The 23,582-nt window shown below is 36.9% G+C and overlaps 1 protein-coding gene and 1 pseudogene across 9 annotated transcripts in view; one reads left to right on the forward strand and one right to left on the reverse strand.

Moving 5' to 3' along the window:
* DNAH11 (dynein axonemal heavy chain 11) overlaps positions 1-23,582 on the forward strand; it is a 264,624-nt gene that overhangs the window by 81,979 nt on the left and 159,063 nt on the right. For 7 of the 9 annotated variants that reach the window (XM_016159540.2, XM_016159541.2, XM_016159539.2 and 4 more), the window contains 4 exons: positions 14,394-14,525; positions 16,383-16,543; positions 20,822-20,978; positions 21,098-21,243. In XM_016159540.2, the coding sequence (XP_016015026.2) occupies positions 14,394-14,525; positions 16,383-16,543; positions 20,822-20,978; positions 21,098-21,243 (596 nt within the window). Of the gene's footprint in view, positions 1-14,393; positions 14,526-14,548; positions 15,027-16,382; positions 16,544-20,821; positions 20,979-21,097; positions 21,244-23,582 lie in introns of those variants that run through there. The other 2 variants (XM_016159545.2, XM_016159546.2) reach the window with 2 other exon arrangements.
* LOC107518134 lies at positions 17,425-17,876 on the reverse strand (annotated as a pseudogene).

Genomic DNA, 23,582 nt, shown 5'->3' on the forward strand with positions numbered 1-23,582 from the left:
GACAATTCAGACATATAGCCTTTCTTTTATTTGATAGATTAAAGGAATATTAGGCTTGGAAAGGAGTATAAATCTGAGTTTGTCTACCCTTCTTGCTTTCAGTGGATAAAAATTGAGTCCAGAGATATTAAATAACTTTCCTAATATTGCACAATTTGTAAGTGAAACTGGCAGGGCCAGTAGAATTCAGCATGCTTTCCATAACTTCCCATTGCTTCTCTTCATAGCAGTACTTTTAACACAGTACCTCGAATATCAAATAGATTTGGATAGTGAAGGATGCTTGTCTAGTGACACATTCAAGAATTTTAAGCCATAGCATGTATTGATTATTCCTTTCAATTTTGCTCTTTTAACCTTGGGTAGAAACCACCTCATTTATGTTACCGAAGAAGTTTTGAATGATTTGCTTTTGGAGAAAAATATATTCTTCTTGATTTTACATCCTTCAGAAAATGGGGCATTGGTTTCTATTTAGTAGGCTTCAAGTCATAGTATTCGATTGAAAGAAGTGGCTGGTTTCCTTCTAAGGCAATGTCTCCATAATTCTAGTCAGTGCCATTTGGATGAGGAAACTAAATAGTTAGGTTTTTTTTAAATGGGAATAAACCACTGAGATAATTTAGTTAAATTGCAATGAATTCTATTATACTTACAAAATTAACTTTTCAGTTAGTTAAGTTATTGACATTTGTGCTTTTATTATAACTATTTTCATTACATATTTAAATAAGGAATTTTTAAATACTTAAAATAATATCCACTCTTAAATCTCAGCTGTTATCAATCACTGTTCAAGCTTAAATCTTATAACAAATATATTTCTACTTAATCTATTCTGATTTTTTTCCCTATGTATCTCCCTTGCCTCCAATTATTGTATTTTTTTGTAATGATTAGAATATTTGATTGCTAAAACAGTAAATGATATCTTATGGATTTTTTTACTTATATCAACTTCATTATTTTCAATTTCTTGATTTGTTTATTGTTAAAGATATAGAATGAGCAAATCCAGATGTAGAAGAGAAAGAAAGGAAAAGTAATATTTTGAAAAAACTTCTAACATGAATAGAAATATTTGGCAGACCAGCGAAGATATGCCTTTAGTGCTTTTCAGTTTGGTGACTGATACTAATATACTGTTAAGTTGTAGTTTGGTTCATGAGAAATGTACATAAATTGAAACCCTTTTAGTTTTCTCTCTTTAAACATGGATGTGACCATATGCTAGAGATTGTTTTTAATTAAAATGACTCTTGCTAATACTATGAGCAGTTTTTCAAATGAACTTTATTTCTTTAAAATAGTTTAATTTTATTTTTTAATTGTTTATAAATATTAATTTATTCTAATGATTTTTTTGTAGCTGATTTTTTTTTAAGTTTATTGGGGTAACATTGGTTAATACAATTATATAATTTTCAGGTGTACATTATCATTTGACATCTATATATTCTATTGTGTGATTACACCCAGAGTCCAGTTTCTTTCAGCTACCATATATTTGATCCCCTTTATCCTATTCACCCTTCCCCAACTCCCCTATATTTGTAAAATAGCTTAATTTTAAAATTGAGATCAGAGTTAGCTGTTAGATGATCCACCTGAGCAAGGGATTTCTTTCCTTAGTTCTCACTTCCAAATTGTAGTGAGATAAATAATCTGAGGTCATTATTTTGAACTCGGTTTTTTCCCCAGACCTGTTGTGATTATATGTTAAGTTGTGTTGGGATTAAAAGCAAAAATACTACATTTTAGATATATGTCCTTGCCTTGCCATAGTCTTTGAAAATATGACAACTGTAACATTTATCAGATTTAAAGATTCCTTGGCAAAAGTATCTTGGAAGCTTGGGTTCTGATAAGAAAGTTTTCCCACTCTTCCTTTATTATTGAGTTGTGTGAAAATAATAATAATGAAAAAAGATGGAGTAATTTTTGACTTTAAAAAATGAATAGCTAGTGTGCTGTGACATTTCCCAGAGTACTTTTAATAAGACTCAAGATTAGCAATATAAAAATTTTCTCATTAACCATCCATCCTCCCCCGTCCCCACCAAGATGAATTATACGTATAAGAAAGAGACTGTCATTTTATTACGCAGAGCCAATATTTGGCCTTGCTTTTAGTCACTGATTGGGGAATTCTTTAAAAAAACAAACTGGATACGATATTGATGGTATTCTTTTCTTGTCCTGACCCTATTACCTAAATAGGGAAGCCTTGAAGCCTGCAGCTACCCAGCATATATTGGACATGAGGAGTAGTATTAGTTTTTTTTGGCTTTTAAGGCAAGTGTAATCCGATTGCCCCATGCTTCATAGTATAGCAGGAACCCACAAGATCATGAACACCTGCCCTCTCATCAAAAATTATTTTGAATGATGAGTAAGTTCTATGAAAAAAATTCAGATTGTTCCTGGACATACTGGATTAGCTAATTTGAAGAATGTGTAGAAGTTGGACAACAGAGAACACTGAACTGATAATTAACAGCAGAGAAAATCACACTTCAAATGTTTAAAAAAGAGGAAACTATTGCAACAATTGGCCTGTTTTACCCCAGCATAATTCAAGAAGAATTACAAACTCAGATTCAGTAAACATGAAAAGCTCGTTGGGTCCATGGGCAGTGATAAGAATTAAATGTAGAAGAGATGGATAATTGGAACCACTTCTTTCTCCTATATACATCATAAGAGATTTGCGGGGGTGCGGGGGGAGGGGAGTTGTCCCCAGGATAAAGCCTTGAAGAATTCTTGATAAACAAAGTGAGACATTTATTGAAGCCTTCTGCCATCACTGTGTCTTGACTGTAGAGCAGGTGTTGGCCACTATTTTCTCCAAAGGATTGGATAGGAAAGATTTTAGTCTTGATGGATCATACAGTCTCTCTCACAACTAGTCATCCCGTTGTTGTGGTAGGAAAGGAGCCACAGGCAATTTTTCAAGAAATGGGTGTGGCTGGATATAAAGTTTTATAAATAAAACTTTATTTACAAAACCAGGCGGTGACTCAGATTTGGTTCATGGTCTATAGTTTGCCAACCCCTATTCTAGAAACAACCCCTATAATAAGCAGAACAGATCTTGAAGTAACTCAAGATCCCTACACTGACAGATGGAGGTAAGGGAAAAAGGTATTTGCTACCTGTGTATGCCACTGATCTGATCCAAAAGCCTGAGAGTTGGTTCTTTAACCAGACCAACAACATGGACAAAGATTTGCAGTTTACAGGACAAAGCAAAAATAAAAGGTTAGGTAAAGGAAGCATAAGCTCTCTGAGAAAGAGATCTTTTTTTTTTTAATTAAGTTTATTGGGGTAACATTGGTAAATAAATTATATAATTTTCAGGTGTACATTATAAATTGACCTCTGTCTATTCTTTTATGTGTTCACCACCCAAAGTCCAGTTTCCATCAGCTACCATATATTTGATCCCCTTTACCCACTTTACCTTCCCCCTCACCCCATATTTGACACCCTTTACCCCGTCTACCTCTCCCCTCCTCCCCCACCCCCTACCCTCTGGTAACTACTAGTCCATTGTCCGTGTCCCTGAGTCTCTGTTCGTCCTGTTCATTTGTTACTTTTAGGTTTATATCTCACATATAAATGATATCATATGATTTTCTACTTTTTCTGCCTGGCTTATTTCACAGCATGATTATCTCAAGGTCTACTCATGTTGTGACAAATGGCAGTATTTCATCTCTTCTTACAGCTGAGTAATATTCCATTGTATATATGTACCACAGCTTCTTTAGCCAATCACCTATCATAGGACACTTTGGTTGCTTCCATGTCCTGGCTACTGTGAATAATGCTGCTAGGAACATAGGTGTGAAAATATCTTTTTGGATCTGGATTTTCATGTCTTTGGGGCAAATACCCAGTAAAGAGATTGCTGGATCATATGGTAGATCAATTCTTAATTTTTTTGAGGAACCTCCGTACTGTTTGCTTTTCATCATGACTGTGTCAATTTGCAGTCCCACCAGCAGTGTATGAAGGTTCCTTTTTCTCCTCATCCTCTCCAACATTTATTATTTCTTGTCCTGTTGATTATAGCCATTCTAACAGGTGTGAGATAGTGTCTCATTGTGATTTTGATTTACATTTCCCTAATAGCTAGCGATGTTGAGCATCTTTTCATATACTTGTTGGCCATTTGTATATTCTCTAGGGAGAAGTGTCTGTTCAGGTCCTCTGCCCATTCTTTGATTGGATCCTTTGTTTTTTTGTTGTTGTTATTGAGTCATATGAGTTCTTTGTATATTTTGGATATTAGACCCTTATCAGAGGCATTGCTTGCAAATATATTTTCCCATTCAGATGGTTGTCTCTTTACCTTCTTGATTTTTTTTTTATTTTTTTTTATTTTTATTTTTTTTGCTGAACAGAAGCTTTTTAATTTGATGTAGCCCCATTCATTTATGTTCGCTTTTACTTCCCTTGCCTTTGAGGTCAAATTCATAAAATTCTCATTAAGTCAAAGGTCCTTGAGTTTCATTCCTATGTTTTCTTCTATGCATTTTATTGGAGAAAGAGATTTTTAAAAAGCTGTATAACGCTTCTTGCTATTTAAGTTAAAAATCAAAATGGATGATTTTCTCTGAATACTGTTTTTAAAATCGATTCAAAATGAAGTGGAAAACTTGAGCAGACGAGTAACCACAGAAATAATTCAAATGATCAAGGTGGCTAAAGATTCATATCTCTCAATAGAGCCCTGTTCCAGTGATTTCTCAGACATTTAAAGAACAGATAAACACCTTGTTGCATCAGCTGTTTTATAGTGTAGAAAAAGACGGAAAGAGTTTTTACTCACTTTATAAAGTTTTAATAAACTTCTTGGCCAGTCTCACAAATTAGCATATCCTTTTTTGCTCTAGAGTTTTCACTTAAAACTGTTGGGAGATAATTTTTTCGTGGGTCTCATATTTTGTCCATCTTTTGAGCAGAGGTACTGACTACCTTTGTTCTAGACTGTCTTTGCATGGATGTTTGTATAGCAGACATCCCTGGAAGGTAAAGATGGTGTCTCTCCAGAGCAAAGGGCAGGTTGACTTGCTGTCCAGTATAACAGAGATAATGTTTCCTTCCAGGGCAAAAGTCAGGCATGCTTACAAAATATTTGGACTCCCTAAACTCAGGGTTCCTCTACTGCAGCGGTCCCCAACCATTTTGGCATCAGGGACCAGCGTTCCTATGAGAATCTAATGCCTGATGATCTGAGGTGGAGCTGAGGTGGTGATGCTAGAGCTGGGGAGCGACTGCAAATACAGACGAAGCTTTGCTCCCTTGCCCAGAGCTCACCTCCTGCTGTGCATCCAGGTTCCTAACAGGCCACAGACGGTACTTATCTGCAGCCCAGGGGTTGGGGATCCCTGCAAGTTTACTGTAACACAATTCACTGCATGTGCAAGCATCTTATAGCTCTTTTAGGTTATCTTTTGAAAGGTGAGGGTCAGGGACTTATGTGAATGCTGATACTCTGATATTACTGAGTGCTTTTGCTATGACTAATAAACTATCTTTTACCTGTGACTTAGGAGTCCTGTGTCTTCTGCCAGCATACAAGAATCTTTGGCAGGCTAACTTAGCAGGAGAGTAAAATCTTAAACCCTCCCATTTCTCATCAAACATACTTCGGAGAGTCATCATGTTGCAGATTTTAGAAATTCACTTTTTTTTTTTTTTTTGCTTAGTATTACATTGTGTAAATTTACTACACTTTAAAAAAAATTCATTCTGTTAATTGACATTTAGGTTTCCACTTTGGGGCTGTAATTTCTAAGGCTGTTTGAAACATTCTTGTACAAGTCTCTGTCGACACGTATTTTCATTTCTCCTGGGTAAATACCTAAAAGCGAAATTGCTGGATCATAGGCAAGGCATATGTTTAACTACTTAAACTGCCGAACAGGTCTCCACTGTTCCATTCCCATCAACAGTGTGACAGAATTCTAATTGCTTCACATATTGGCCAGTATTAGGTTTGTCAGTCTTTGCAATTGCAGCCGTTCTAGTAGGTGTGAAATAGTATCTCCTTGTGGTTTTAATTTTGCTTCTCTCTAATGTTTAAAGATATTGAACAATTTTTCATGCGGTTTTGGCATTCATATAACTTCGGTTGTGAAGTGTCTGTTCGCATATTTCGCTTTTTAAAATTGGGATGTTTGTCCTTCTATTTTGGTTGTAGGATTTCTTTATTTTGGGTACAAGTCCTTTTCGGGAAATGAATAGACTCTTCATTTTGCTAATGGTATATTTTGTGAGTACAATGTTTCAATTTTGATGTGGTATAATAGATCAAATTCTCCTTTTGTGATTATTTTTCTGTCATGTGTAAGAAATTCTTGCTGGTCTCAATGTCATGAATTCTCCTGTACTCTAGTTGCTTTATAGTTTGGGATTTCTCATTTAGATCTATGATCCATACATTTTTTTTTCTTTTTCCATTGAATTAACTTGGCACCTCGGTCAAAGTCAAATGATTGTATATGTGCAGGTCTATTTCCAGACTCTCCTATTCCATTATATATCTTTCTGTCTTTATGCTAAATCTACACTGTATTAATTACTACAGCTTTATAGTAAGCCTGAAGTCATGTTAAATATAGCCTCTAACTTTCTTTTTTTTTTTTCAAAATTATTTAGGCTATTCTATGTTCTTTTCATTTCTACATAAATTTTATCACCTTGTTTATTTATTTTTAAAAGCCTAATCTTAGCCTAATTAAATTTTAACTGGAATGACATTGAATATAAACATAAATGTTGGGAGGATGGATATCTCAACAATGATTCTTATAATTCAAGAGCATGGTATATCTTCTGATAATAGGTCTTTTTTAATTTCCTTCAGCATTGTTTTCTGTAGTTTTCAATGTAGTTGTCCTGTATATTTCTTGCTAGACTTATTTTTAGATAGTTTATGTTTTGATGCTTCAAACATATACTAGTTAAAATTTTTTTTCTAATGTTCGTATATAGAAATATATTGATATTTTAAAAATATTCATCTTGTGACTTGGGACTTTGCAAAATTTGCTTACTAGTTATAACAGTATAACAGGTTTTTTTTTTAACATTTCATAGGGCTATGTACATAAACATCATCTGTAGATAATGAGTCTTACTTCTTGTCTTTCAGTCTTTTTTGCCTTTTATTTCATTTTCTTGGGTTGCTGAATTAGCTAGGACCTCCAGCACAGTGTTGAAGTATGAGAGTGGACATCCTTGCCTAGTCCCAGTCTTAAAGAGAAATAATTTTTAATGTTTCACTGTTAAGTATGATAATTATAGGTGTTTGCAGATGCCCTTTTTAGAGAAAAGTCCCTTCCATTTCTACATACTGAGAGCTTTTATCTCGTAAAGGCACTGAACTTCTTCAGATCTGTTAAGATGTTCATGTGGTTTGCCTCTCTGTTACTGTGATGAATTTTTTTTTAAATTTATTTTTCAAGTACAGTTGACATATAGTATTATATTAGCTTCAGATGTACATGGTGATTACACATTTATATACCTTATGAAGTACCACTGGGGTGAGTATTTTAATGCTAAGCCAACAGTGTATTTCTGAAATAAACTTCATTTGGTTATGATGTATTATCTTTTGTATATGTGTGTATTTTTGTTGGATTCTATTTACTAATATTTTGTCAAGGAATTCTGTATTTATCTTCATAAGGGACATTTATCTTTTTTTTTCCTTACCTATAATATCTTTGCCAGGTTTGGAGATCAATGTTGTGTTCCTTAAAAGGAATAGTAAAGTACAACTATCTTATGAAAGACTATTATAGAAATCACTAGTGTTGCCATCTGGGTTTGGAATTTTCTTCGAGGAACATTTTAAACTTATAAATTGATTTATTGTACATGTATACTGCTTATGTAGCTTTATTCATGTCTTCTTTTTTCTTGTGTCAGTTTTGGAAATTTGTATTTTTCAAGGTATTTATCCATTTTATTTAAGTCAGTGCTGGAAAATTACAGCCCTCTGGCAAAATCTGCCCAGGGCCTATGCCTTGAACCACTCTCACCCTCCATCAGCTCAGTGGGGTCACGGTAGAGGCCAGGTAGCCTGCAAAGCCTGAAATATTTACTATCTGGCTCTTTACAAAAGAGGTTTGCCCACCCCTGATCTAAGTTTGCAAACCGAGTTGACATTAGCCTAGCACACATCTGAAGGATCTGGAGTCATGTCCTTTCATTCCTGGTGTTGACGATTCGTGCTCTCTTCCCTTCTTTCTTAATCAGGCTTTCCAGGCGTTTGTCATTTTTATTTATGGTTTTGAAGAACTATTCTTTGACTTTGTTTTTTTCTATTTTATATTTCACTGATTTCTGCTTTATCTTGATTAACGTCCTTTCTTCCACCTTGAGTTTAATTTGCTCCTTTTTTTCCATTTCTTGAAGTAGGAACTTACATTATTGATTTTACGCCTTTTTCTTTTCTAATATAAGCATCTGAAGGAAACTTTATAACTTGAAGAATACAGAAACCTGCAGAGAAAATCATGCTTAATAGTGAAGCAGTAGAATCATTTCCATTAGTGTCAAGAATGAGATAATTACGCTCACTGTCTCTGACATTCACTGCTCAATATTGTGCTGGTACTTTTAGCAGTAGGACTGAAGGAGAAATGGAACATGAACACGGTAAAGGCAGGTAACAAACTGGGATTCCATGACACATGCCCCAGACGTGCGGATGAGTGTGGAACCTGGTCTCCTGCAGTTTCCTTTGTTCTAACTGATGGGAATGAAAATCTCTTTTTGATTTGGCCAAAGTTGAAACATTGGTGGGTTTCAGGATTAGAGATTCTTGCTTCGGTTGTTTTGAAACAAAAAGAAGGTCATTTCTGTGTAATGTCCAGTTTGAAAGGAATTGAGGTTTTTGGTAACTGACCCACAAAATACTGTGGCAGTTAGTCACACTATAATTAATATTCACTTCGATTTGCTGAGCAGAGGACTACAAGCTCCTCATTTTTACAGAGGGGCTCCTTCCAGCTGCTTCCCACGCTGCCTCGGGTGTCCCTAGATTGGGAGATCGGCCATGCTGGATACTGGCGATACTTCCGCTTCTGCAAGGGAAGTGTGCTTCCTGTGTTGTCTCATTTAAACCTGTAGTACTTAGAGCCATAGCTCTTTCACCTCACATGCGTGGCCCCTTTATACCACACCGTCATAGGAGCTGGTTTAGGACAAAGTTGAGGATCAGCCACCACTGCGTATCAGGAACCAGATCTTCCTTCTGACCTTGAGTCTGTCACTTTCTGTGCCTGCCACCTTCCTTCATGGCGAGTTCACTACCATCTCACCGAGCAAAGCTGGCCGCCCTTGGGAACACCATAGTGTCTTAGACACATGTATCATGTCAACCTCAGTGATGGGAAAGATTTTCCTTTCTTGGGAAGTGTTTCCATGTTTATCTAAATAAGAGAATTCATAGGTGGGGAATACCTGGTTACGTCTCTCCAACAGTCTAAATCATTAGAGGTCAGCTCTTGCCTGGTCAGGATGTCCTGTTAATGAATATGTTATCTGCACGGGAAAGTTTTGTTTCTGTTGTTTGTAAAATCCACAGTAAAATCCTAGAATCATGTACTAATTCTGGCTTCACCATTTATAACTGTGTAATCTTGGGCAAATCACCTTATATTCTCATATGTAAGGTTGGAATAATAATAGTATGTTCCTCATAGAACTGTGATGATTAAATTAGAATACACACATGCCACACATACACATACACAAACACATGTGCACAATGCCTGTTAGATAGTTAGTGCTCAGTACATGTCAGCTCTTATTATCTGCTTGTGCCATGAGAGAGGAACCACAGATTTTCACTTTGACTCATCCTCATAGGGATTAAACATTCCCAAGTCTCTCTCAACACAACTGTCAAAAATTGTCTCTTGAAGCCATGTCTTCCATTTTCTGCTCTATCTCTGTCACTTTTATTATCAAACTTTTTGAACTAAGTATCTGTACTTGCTTGTTCCCTTTTTTCATTTCTTATTCTCTCCATGACTCATTTCTACCACTTGACGGAGTCCGTTTCTTTTTTTTTTTTTTTTTTAATGTCGGAAAATACTTCCTTCATCTTCAAATACTCTGTTCCTTTATATGCATGTTTATTTGAATTATACTTTTCCATCTACTTCTTGGGCTATTCTTCAGATTTCTTTCCTTGCTCCTGTTCCTCCTCTTGCCGTTTAAATGTTTCTGGTTACGGCTCTAAGTCAAGACTCTTCAGGAAGCTGGCTGAACCTTGCCTGCTTGAGCCCCGTGTTTCCCTTCCAGCATCCTCATGTCCCTGGTCTTCCTTTCCCTCTTCCTCTCACCATTCCAGACTTCTTTCAGTTTCCAGACAGGGCCACCTGCTGTATCCTGGGCCTTTACACAGGCCACTTGCTTCTTGTGGCTTAAATACTGCCACCCTCTGTGGCCAACCCCTACATTCTCTACAGCCTAAATTATATTCACTCTTGAAGTCTTTGCATAAATACCCTTTCCTCCAAAATGTCTTTCCAGGCCCTAGATTAGGCAAGGACCTATATACGTCCTGGAAACAGTAACCACGTTTGTCTTGTGTGAAAGAGAGAACAAAATGTTGTTCTGGGTCCACTGTTGCTGTCACTCATGTGTTCATTTCTTCCCTCATTCATATGAGTGTTAACTGAGCACATGCTTTATGCTGGCCACTGTGCTAGGTATTGGAATGTAGTACTGAATAAGAGAGATAAGGGCCTTGCTTCTTGGAGCTTACAGTCCAGTGAATGAGACAAACAATAAACAGGAAAGTAAATAAGTGTATGATCAGATACTAGTAAGTACCATGAAGACAATAAGGTAGGAATATGCAAAATAGTTGGATAGTAACTAGGATGGCCAGGAAAGGCCCGCCTGAGGACGTGAATTTGAACTAAGACTTGAATGATGAGAGGAAGCCAGCTATACAAAGATCAGAGGGAAAGGACTCCAGGCAGATGGAACAGTCTTTGTGGTGTCGAAGGAGCAGATGGAGGAACACGGAGGCGGCCAGTACGGCTGCCGTGATGCGAAGTAGGAAGGGAGTCGTGGGAGGCTGTGGAAGACTTAGCGCTCGTGAGTAGGCGGAAGGCCAAGGTGGACCAGGAAAGTAGCCACTTGAGTTTCGGAGAGCTTGTTAGGTAGTTGACTCGAGGCAAACATCCTGGATCCGGTAGAAAGGCGTGTGGCACTGCTTGGATCAAGGGCAAGCATGAGTGCTGATTACATACAGTTTTTAAAAGCTTCCTAGGAACGTTTTGTATGCCAGAAACCATAAACTCGTATGCAATTATAGTATGCCCATATAGTAATTGCAGCCTGATACCACTGCCCAAATGATACATTTTAAAACTACTATTCTAGTGGGTACTGAATTTTATTACTTACAAAAGAGCATTATTGGGGTAGGTTTAATTTTGAAAAACAACATTAAGATCCCCAACATATGCTGTGCAGAAATGTTGATGAGCCGTGTTTTGAATCGTCTTTCACTTGGCTGAAATTTTGTGAAAATGAATCAATAATGGAGAAGTCACAAGTCGAAGGGATGCTCAGATAAGACAATGCATGTAAAAGCACTTGGAATTATCAATATTCTTACAAGGTATAAGGAATTATTACTGTTGCTAACAACTAACTCTTTCTTTTACCAAAGGCTGGTGCTGACATGAGATTTGAGACTAAAGACTGGATGTCTTGACCCAGATGATAAAATATCCGAGGCCAAACACCTCTCTTTCAACAAACATCTGTGTAAATTTTATTGATAAACTTACACATATATGATCCATCCATGTTGTTGCAAATGGCAGGATTTCACTTTTTTAATGGCTGAGTAATATTCCATTGTATATATGAACCATAACTTCTTTATCCAATTGCCTGTCGATGGGCATTTAGGTTGCTTCTATATTCTGGCTATTGTAAATTGTGCTGTCATGAACATAGGGGTGCATAGATCTTCACGAATTATTCAGGGAACAGTCACTGAGCACCTCCTATTTCATAGCTAGTCCCTCAGGCACTCTGGAGACAAAGCACTGAACAAGACAGACACAGATCGTGCCTTCATGGAACCTAAAACCTAGGGAATGATGAACACTGAACACCACATAGGTGAAATAATGATCACCTCTGCTTTAACAGCATAACTACCTTTTTTAGATGGAAGATATTAAAAATAGATGAATGCTTCTAAGGCGGTTTAGTATATTCTGAATGTCTAAAGTACATACTTTTAATTCCTTTAAACCAACTTTCCAATGTGTTTAAGTCTCCCTGGAATACTTGCCCAGCCGCAGTTTCTCCCACTCGAAGGTGGTGGTGGGCCAGTCTTGTGGAAGCTGGTACAGGGGATCCATGCGATGTGACCTGTAAGAGCTCAGGCTGTCTGGGCTTGACTTCCCCCTTCCCCCGATTGGTAAATGTGGTTACTATGTTTCTGACTTCATTTACTCCTCTGCAAAATTAGGATGATAATAGATTGTTGTAAAAATGAAATAGGATTATAGGCAGTGTGTTTAGTCGGTGCCCGGCACATTGTACATTCTCATTGAATGTCATGGTTACCAACTTCCTGCCTGCCTTCTCCATTCTCGCTGCCGTTATATAATCTCCAGTTCAGTAGCACAGGAATCTCAGTGAAGTCTGAAGAGTTGGGCATTTTCTGAGCTGTGATAATAGTACAGTAGGGAACATGTTTTTCGACATTAGTTCTATAAAGATTTGAGAGCCTCTGGTGATATGTCATCTTCACTTATTACCAACTCTCTCAAGAGCTTGTAACATTTTTTAATTGACTGTCTTTTGCAGAACTAAAAAGAAAAAGGGACAGTATTGTTTTACAATATGCTATCCTGGAACAAAACACTTTTTTTTTTTTTTTTTGCCAATAAGCCTTGAGTAAGGCACGACTGTTTTATGTAAGAAAGTATGCTGATAAAAAGACCACCTAAGAGAGTATCTTTCAAATCTTTCTGAACACAATAATAAAAAAATATTTTATATCAGATCAGGTTTACATATACATGTAAACACTCAAAAGTCTGAAACTGAAATAAAGTTTCACAAAACAATACATACCTTTACTACTGTAATGCAGCATTTTCTGTTTCATTTTATTCCACGCCACCCCATTTCATTCCTTTACATTTTAAGGGAAAAGACCAGTGGTTTGAAAAATGTTGATCTAAGAAATCAATGGATCTAAATCAGAATGGGGTCATGAGTTAAGAATTAAGTAGGATAAAAGAAAACCAAAACAATAATTGTGAAGATCTATGCACCCCTATGTTCATGACAGCACAATTTACAATAGCCAGAATATGGAAGCAACCTAAATGCCCGTCGACAGACAATTGGATAAAGAAGTTATGGTTCATAAATACAGTGGAATATTACTCAGCCATTAAAAAAGTGAAATCCTACCATTTGCAACAACATGGATGGACCTAAAGATTATTATACTGAGTGACATGTCAGACAAAGATAAATACCACATGATTTCACTTATATGCAGAATCCAAGGGACAAAAAGAACAAACTAATCAAAAACAGACTCACAAATATAGAGGACAATCTGGTGATGACCAGAGTGTGTGTGTGTGGGGGGGGGGTGTTGGGGGAATGGGATGAAAGGTTAAAGAAGTACAAATTAATAGTGATAGGTGGTCATGGGGATGAGGAGCAGGGCATAGGGAATGCAGTTAGCATTAATGCAATGGCTAGGTGGAGAGCCAGAGGGGAGAGAGCAATTAGGGGGATCGTTTATAAACTATATAAATGTCTAATCAATGTACTGTATAATCAAAACTAATAATAAAATTTTTTTAAAAATGAGATAGTCTTCAGCTCTACATTTTAATTATCTTCTCGGTAATCATCACTATCTCCTATGCAAGAAAACCCCCCAAAACCAAAAACAAAATATAAACACTTGCTATTTAGCTCTTTCAACAGAAGTTAGCTCAATTTAGCCTTTTACAATTTGTAGTCATTTCTGTTCCAGCAAAGTTGAGGGCTAGAGCATCATTAGGATAAAGAGTCAGTTCAGTGCAGCCAGAAAACCTTGCTTCTACCTCTGGCTTTGTCATTACTCACAGGTTCACCTGTCTTCTCTGAGTCCCAGCTCAGAGTGGGTAATAATATTTATATAATTTAAATTAATGACATTCCTCCTTCCATTTCCTACCCTCAGGATTGTTCGAGAGCCAGCTGAGATAACACTTGAAATTATTTTGTAAACTGAAGAGCTCTTTTTCAAATATGAACACTATTGGGCTGTTAGATTCTCTATTTGTAATCCTTACCTTCTTTTAAAAAATTCCTTCTAGATTTCTCAGTTGAATACACTGATTGCACTTTTGCTGGGAGAACTTCTACCTGGCGATAGGCAGAAGATCATGACAATTTGTACCATAGATGTCCATGCCAGAGATGTGGTTGCAAAACTTATTTCTCAAAAGGCAAGTTTGTAAAGATTTCATGTATTTTTTGTTGTTTCCTGAAAGTGGTGTTTATCATCAGGAGTATGTCTAAGAAAATAAGTTTCTGTGTGTGTGTGTGTGTGTGTGTGTGTGTGTGTGTGTGTGTGTGTGTGTATTTTAATTAGTCTTGAGAAGTTACTTGGGGTGAGTTTGATTAGGGTTATCCGATATATTATCTGATATATCATAAGAGTTATCTCAAGTGATATCCCAAAGGGTTTGCCAAGTCAGGAACCTCTAATCCAGATCATTCAAAAAATTAACCCAGGATGGAAGAACTATGAGAAGTAACTGTGTTTATTTTTCTGTCTTCTGGCTTCTCTGCACCTAATCATCTTGGTTCATTGACCAGTCGTTATCGCCTCTGTGGCCCACCCAGGCAATAGCAATAATATTTATGTCATTTAAACAATCTCTATGTGCCTTTGGTTATTTTTCTTTCGAAGAAAGAAATGTTGGTCACTTCTTTTCCTTTCAAGGGTAAGTAACTTTCTTTAAAGAAGTGATTTTCTAATCCTTTCAGTGAATTAATAACCTCTTTCCTAATCCTATTAAAAAGCCCATGGGTCTCTTAGATACTGGCAGTGTTTCATGTGAAACAAGAATTTTCTCACACCTTTTCCAAAATATATTCCTGCTTGCAAATGTCAGGTATGCTTGTTTACTGCCCAGTGTTGATATAGCATGCCGATCATCTACTTCCTCCAAGTCCCCTTTGTTTTTGGGAGGTGGTGGTACTAAAACAAGACAAGTCCTTTCACAATTTGAATGCACGTATGTATTGTGAAGTGTTTTTTGTTGTTTTTCTAGTTTTTTCTCAAGTTATTATAATCAAAGTGAATTTTAATCCTCTGCTCTACAAAGTGCACTAAATGCTTCTTTGTGTAAGCCATAAACTTAAAACTACTTCTTGATCCAAGTCCAGGACCATTAGTGAATAATGTTCTTTAATTGCTAATTCAAAACTAATTTTTGCAAAACACTTACCATGTATTCTCATTTTGATAATGAATCACTGATAACTACTCTTTGAATGTGACCTTGCACCTTCTTACATATTTTATTATATTTTATCAGCGGTGATTTGCTTGTAGTAGGATAAATTACAATTAAAATATGTCCTTTATTTTGTACTAAAAGAAATATATACTTTAATTCCCAATTGTCTGATACACATAAATATGCAATATTGAGACATGTAGATATCAGACAAATTAGTAGACCATAATTTTGGTAATTTCAAGTAATTGCCAAGAAATCCTAGGATTATATGTATCTTAAAGAGACTGGAATTATTTTTTCAAATTGGAAGAATGGATAGGATTGAGTAAGATAGGAAAGAATAGCAGCAAAAAAAAAAAACCCAAACTTATTTGATTTAATAAAAAAATGAAGTGGGAAATCTCTGTGCTAACAGCAGGCTGGTTTTAAAATTGACTTTGTTGAAATTATATTTACTTTGACATTTAGAAATTATGGAGTATACCATTTTAATAGTGTATTTTTTCATCTGATTTCAGTGATATAAGTTTAAGCTTACAAAAGTGATCAAATGACTTAGGATGATTCATAAAAAGGGAAAAAACATTGCTTGAATTAACTGATATTTTACAGTAAAAGCCTTCTTAAAATGAAGATTTTAATTACATACGTATTTTTTATAAAGTATTCAGCTGTCTACATGCAATTACAGTTTGCAGTAGCACGTAAAAGATTTTCCTTTTGTGAGATATTTAGAACTAAAATGAAAATTAATAGAGTTGATTGGATTAATAGACTAAGCCTGTTGCCTCAAAATTATGTGTCCTGTGTGTGATGATCATCTGGTGTTTTTAGGTTGTCAGTCCCCAAGCTTTTGCTTGGCTGTCTCAACTCCGTCATCGGTGGGAGGACACCCAGAAACACTGCTTTGTTAATATTTGTGATGCCCAGTTTCAGTACTTCTATGAATATTTAGGAAACAGTCCTCGACTAGTGATCACTCCTCTAACTGACAGGTAACAATGAGGTTCGAGTTAGATGGGAAAAAACAAGCCAAAAAAGTCCCCCGGCATGGGTAAAGATGTATGAGATTGAAAAGAAAGGAATGAGAGATGAACAAATTGGAAAACCATATGAAAGCAGTGTGTAGATGAACTAATTCAGTAATATAGTGAACGTTGATTTTAGTTAGAAACAAATTAAAGCGAACCAAATTAGAGAAGCAGAATTTCGGACATTGTACAATATGCAAATCATGAAATCATGGTCGGATTAATATGGTTCAGGCCAGCATGTTTGCTCACTTAGTCTGTTCTCTCTGGTTATCTATGGCTAACATTCTGATATCAGGAGTTGTAATCACCTCCCCCACTGAATCCTTTTATGGAAGTGTAAAAATTAAAATCGGTATATGTTCAAATTCATTTTTTTTAAGTGATAATGTACATAAACCACACTAAAATGTTTTTAAGTAAAAAGGCAACACTTTAGATAATTCAATTGGCATAGTGAGGACCAAAAAAATACAGTGGACATTGCCATCTTATCTTCAGCCCTTTCCTTTTTAACAGGCCAGTGAACACAGCTTGAAACACAACGAAGTCTTGCTGTTCCACGGGACAGCAAAGGGATATACTCAGCATTTAAACATTTTAATATGACCAGTTATAGAAATTATAAATCTAAATGTAAAACCAATCTCCTACAGGTTTTCTTTCAGACGACGTTCACCATTTCTGTGAAAAACTGAACATTACTAATTATGTCCAATCACATCTTTAGAAGGGGAAAACTGGGATAGCACTCATGGAACCAAAATCACTAACAAAGTTCAAAAAACTGATCATATTCATTTAGCCACAAGCCAATCTTATTTAAATCAGGACTGCCCTAAAGAAATGTTCTGTCAGCCATTCATGATCTGAATTCTGATGTATGAGATCAATTTAAATATGGTACGCATAAAAAAAAAAGTCATGAGACATTTCTGCTTTGTAATAAATAGGGCAGTGACCAACTATTACTCCTTGGTAGCTTTTTTGAGATAAGCTATCAAGTCTGCCCTTTCTCCAGACTTCTTAATGCCAGCAAAGAAGGTTTTTGTTCCAGGGATGTACTTCTTGGGATTCTCCAAATACTCCATCAGTGTCTCCTTTCCCCAGATAATGCCTTTATTCTTGTTGACATCCGTGTAAGAAAATCCCGAGGCCTGACCTGTCTTTCACCCAAATAGACCATGGAGATTTGGCCCAGTCTTGTGCTTGCCTCCCTTTTCTACAGTATGGCACTGGACACACTTCTGAACAAAAATTTTCTTGTCCTTCTCAACATCAACCATTTTTAAACGCTCACAAACCAGTCGTCTTGCTAAGTCCAAGGACACACTGGTCGGCGCCTATGTACCAGTGTTCTCAAATTCATTTTCGAAGGAGTATAAACAGTGAAAGGAAGAAAAGAGGGAGAATGTAGATGCATTAAATGGTTTAGCAGATACTTAGGAAGCACCATGCTAAGCACTGTTCCAGTGTTAAACAGGCAGGATTTCTGCTCTCAGGCTACTTTCTAGTTGAGTGTGTCATGTGAAGAAGAAGGATAAACAAATAAAATTTATTTTAGGTGGTAGTATATGTTATGACAGAAATAAAACAGGCTGATATGTTAGACAGTATATCGAAGGGAGAGGCTACTATTGTAGATTGAAAGGACATTTGAGGTAAGACACAAATAATAACAAGGCACCTGCTATGCAGACATCCTGGGGCAGAAAGTTACAGGCAAAGGCAAGTACAAAGTTTCTAAGGTGAGAAGGATCTTGGCCAGTTCAAGGGATAGACAGAGAACCAGTGTGGCTCAGGTCTGTCAAGAGAGCCAGGGTGGCTATCAGCACAATCTCATTGCCACTTGACTCCAAATAAATATCTACACATAGTCAGAACGTTATAGAGGTAAGGATGTGTCATACTGATGTGAAATTCTTTGTTGGTAGTTAACTTCTGAATTTCTCAGTGAAAGAAAGTACATTTAATCCTAGGCATTTATGGAAGGAAAATTACACCTCAAGATTATAGAAGTGTTCCCTGTTTTCCAATATCACCATACCATGAAATTCATTTGGGGAGAAAAGTATAGACGAGTCTCAAATGTAAGTCTACAAAGCCGGGTCATGAGAGTGGTCCTGGCAGGATGCTCTCGCTGGCTTTGTGATTGTTCTTAACATTAATCTGCTCACGATTTCATCACTGATAAATTGTGCAGCTTCCGTAATTGTTTCTCTAACTCAGGTCTCTTTAACGTGCCTCTAACTAAAAGTTAATGCGCACTCTCTTAATTACATAATTTAAGTACTGCTTTCGGTGTGAGAAATTAATGTTTGTAACTTGACCAAATTGTTTGCGAATAGTCAGAAAATGCAGATGATAAGAGTCTACTGTATGGGTGCTGTTGTAAATAGGAAAGAGAGAGGGGGTGATACAAGGTATAGGACAGAAGGGAAGAGACACTTTAAAGTTTATCAACATGTGAGGACTAATAGCTTATTAGCTTTTTAATTAAAAAATCACTCCATGGTTTATTTAGAAGATAAAGATGAATGTTCCTTTTGATAGGGTGATAGTCATAAGACGTTCACATCATTTCTTTTTCCTTTCATTCTATGGATTGTTTCCTAATTGTTTACATTAACACAATGGTGACTTTCAAACATTTTCATTATGTTGTTTGATGCTGATCTTTCCTTTGTGTGGCAGACGGGGCAGATCATGTCTCCTTCTTACGTATGTGGGCAAGTTCAGAGACTTAGGTTGTCAACCGAGTTGTCACAGAGACGTGAGCTGGAACACTGGTGGATTGGCTCGGAGGATGCAGGCCCGCTGCTGTTACAGAGACCCAAAATATAATGGCTTCAATAACACAAAAGCTGATGTCTTACTTTTCTAAGAGTCCAGAGGGGAGGGGTTCCAGGCCATATAAGCTGGCAGGTGTCTGACATGCTGAACATGGCTTCCACGTGGGTTTCAGCCAGCAGGGGAGAGGAAAACAGCTCAAAGGAGTTTTCCTAGGATTTGCAAACATCATTGCAGCACGTTTTACATTCCGTGGAGCTTGGTCACTCCTGGCTGGAGGGCAGTGGTAGGGAATGTAGTCCACAACATAAAGGTGGATGTATGTCCATTCAAAACTTGGAACCACAGGAAAAGACTATTAGAGGATAGTCTCTACTCCATAAAGAGCTGTGATTCCTAGTCCAGGGGTCTTTCTGCTTCGTATTTATTGTAAGGTACACTTAAACATGCAATGGCCATAAATATAGAAACACTTTGCATTTTCAAAACTAATTGCTTCTATCTGCATAATATTTTGAATCCTTTAAGGCATTTACCTTGGGCTTTCTTAACATAGCCCTACAATAAACCTCATTTTATGAAGGAGATAAGATGTCGATGTCAAAAAAAGTTATTTGAGATTAATATCTTATTATTGGCAAATTAGACACTAGTCTCCATACTTCTGACCTCCACATATGTCTTTCCACTAGATCTGCTGTCTGTAGTAAGATAAAAATAATTTCTAAATCAGCAAAAACCCCATGTAAGGTACTTCTCGTTGCTTTTTTTTCTTTTACAAATATTAAATTGTGTCATTGAATAATTTTTCTCAGTCTAAGAACCACTGAATCTTTCCTGCAAAAATAAGTACTATCATAATCTAAATGCATGTAGCAGCACATTGAAAATGAATTCCTAAAATACAGTTCAATAAAATGGTGTCTGCATATTTGCTTTGTACTTTGAAATAGGTGCATATTATTTGCAGACTATGTATGTATGTATTTACATTCTCATTTCAGTGTATTCATTAAGTCGCAGTTTAATGAAGTCAATGTATAATTCATTCATCACCCAAGATTTTTCTTGTGTTTTTCTTTTATAAACAATAGTTTGAGATGTCGTCTGCCATAGTTATAGTATCTTTACCTAGAATATGGGCAGTTCAGTATATTGCAAATCAGGTGTTATTTGTATTCAAATACACAGCTCTTAGGAAATGGGATAAGACAGATAAAGCAATACATTTATCTCTATTATTGTTAGACAACCAACCTAAAAATAAATTTGATATAAATTATCATTCAGACATTTATTACCATGAACAAACCAGAGGTATATCAATATTTTGTGCTACTATGACATTCCAGACCTTGACTTTTGAAACTTAACAAAAAATTGGATTGCCCTTACTGTTTTCTAGAAATCTCATATTAGACTGTAATATTTATTGTTTTCTATTGCTTAAAGGTGTTACATCACTCTCACTCAGTCACTTCACCTAACCATGAGTGGGGCTCCAGCTGGCCCAGCTGGTACAGGGAAAACCGAAACCACCAAAGACCTGGGGCGTGCCCTTGGCATGATGGTTTATGTATTCAACTGTTCAGAACAAATGGACTACAAAGTAAGTTGGTTATTCAGTGATGTATACTAACAACATTATTCAAGGTTTGGAAGGATTCAAAATCATATAGTTTCAAACCCTCTCCTGTTACATTCTTAATGCCTCACCCCATCATTTAGTCCATAGGAAATATCTATAAAGGATTGGTGCAGACAGGCGCTTGGGGCTGCTTTGATGAGTTCAATCGAATTTCTGTGGAAGTTCTATCAGTGGTAGCAGTACAAGTGAAGATGATACATGATGCCATCAGAAACAGAAAAAAGAGGTGAGTGCCATGTGGCTTTTCTTATTGCTACAAAAAGAAAGAGTAGCATCAGATAATGCAGTAAACTTCACCTTCACAGTTTTTGCTGCCTCTCCCTGTCTCATGAAATGGATAAGATAACAGAGACCGGTTAATTTTGAATAGTTATTTTGAATAACCTCCCTTTCATTACTAGTGGTTTTTAAGTGTTGAATAACAACAAAGATATATTATTTTAATAACAAAAAATAAACACCATTTGCAATGCTAAACATGGTCATCAATTGTCAGTCTTGATCTTACTTGACCTTCTGGCAGCATCTGGCACAGTGGGTCCCTCCCTTCTGTGTGACACACTTTTTTTCACATGAGTTCTAGGACACCACACCTTCCTGTTTTACCCCCACCGTCAGAGCTGTTCTTTGCTGGTTTCTTCTCATATATAAATGGGGAAAGTATAGCGCCTCCCGTAGAGATTATCGATTCAATGTAAAGCCCTTCGACAACTACTGGACACACAGTGGGCACCATATCAGTGTTAGCTATTGTTCAATGTCATTTCCTGATCTATTAATTTTTAATGTCACAGTCTTCAGTTTTTAGATTTCTTCTTTCTCTCTTTATACTTGTTCTCTTGGTGATTTGACCAGTCACATGGCCTTCAGTACCATCTGTGTGCTGCTGGTTACCAGCCGCCCGGGCCTCCCTTCTCCGATGTTTAGACAGCACCATTGGGACATCTCAAGACTCCACTCAGTGTCTCAGGGGCCTCTCGTGTTTAGTATATCCAAAATCAAAATTCTTGTCTTTCTCCCAGCACTTGCTTTATTAGTTGTCTTATCACAGTAGATTATATCCTCACATTCTTCCAGTTACTTGGTCCAGAAACTTCCCAGATATATCCAGAACCTAACCACTTTTCAACATGATGACATACTCCAAAAGATAAAACCTGACAGAGTTTGGTAGTGTAATTTGAGAAATAAGTGTAATAGCACATAATTGTAATCTTCTTTTAATATTTTTGGTGTGCAGTGCAACCTCATTTTATCTGGCCTACCCATTTATCCCCCATTTACTAGGACATTTTGTTCAGCTAGGAACGTTTTGATCTTCTCATCAGAAAAAGATTATCTAGCTCCTTAAAACTGAACCTATTGTAGAATTTGCCAGTTATTACAGATACAGATGTGTATTTCCACCTTTTAGAAAAGCTCTCATGGCTCTGGGATATCAGTTTCCTATGACCAGATGGCTGCTCCCTTACCTGTCCCTACTCTTACGCTAGGCTCCTTCATGATTTCATAGTTTTATTCTCTTTACAGTCAAGGATTTGAGAGATGGGACCATGCCTCAGCTACAGAGCCTTCCAGCGTCTTGCTGGCTGTACCTCCTTGAGGTCCATGCCTTTGGCTTTTGGTTATCCCTGCTTCATGCAGTGGAAGAGTGTCAGTCAGTTACCCTGCTGCAGTAACCTCCTCTCTGTCTACAAGCAGCCCTCCCAGGCCTGTCTGCCTTATGTCCTAGGAATGAAGATTTCTCCATTCTTACCTTGGCTATACTAAATCTACCTTCTCTTCATTATCTAATACCCAAGAAGCTTTAGTTCTAAAAAATGTGGCTGTCTCTTTTCCCTCCCTATTCTGTGACATAGGCCCAACTCCTTAACTGCTTCAGCTCTCCCCTTTCTTATCCTTTGTCTCATTTACGCCATTTGAAAGTTTCCTTCTACTTACCCTGCAATTTGGCTCCTGCAGCCCTTTACTATTCTGTTGCCCTGGGCATCACCGGCCTAATCGAGCCCTTGCAAATCTTCCTTAAAATCTTTCACTACTTCTCCAATGCCTTCACGTGATAATAGCAATAATCATAGCTGACATCTGCTGAGTATTTACCATATTCTAGACATTGTATCTTAGGCCTGTTTATATCTAAACTCTCTTAATCCTCATGTAATCCAATAAGGTGGGTGAGAACCATTATCCCATTTTTTTTTTTTAATTAGACGAGGGAACTGGAACATGCCTAAAGTGATATAGCCGGTCACAGAATGGCCATTCTAACTCCAGAGCTAGCTGTCATAACTATAGTCTACTTCTCTGTGGTTGTCAATGGGTATCTGTTGAGTAAATGGGAGGAGGCAAGGGAGGGAGAAGGACAAGCAAATAGAGAAAATAAAGAGTGAAAAAGGAGTCCCTTTCTCCTCTTAGCCTGGGCAATCTCTTGCTGTGCAGCATCTCATTAAAGAAATTGCAGCGCATGTCGAAGGCAAGAATAACATCACCTTGTATTAACTATTAAAGTCATCGAGTCCTCATTTTTACATGCACCCAATAAAATATAAAGTAAAGCTTCCTATA

Source organism: Rousettus aegyptiacus, unplaced genomic scaffold, assembly GCF_014176215.1.
Source record: "Rousettus aegyptiacus isolate mRouAeg1 unplaced genomic scaffold, mRouAeg1.p scaffold_m13_p_13, whole genome shotgun sequence".
In the NCBI taxonomy this organism is placed as follows: domain Eukaryota; kingdom Metazoa; phylum Chordata; class Mammalia; order Chiroptera; family Pteropodidae; genus Rousettus; species Rousettus aegyptiacus.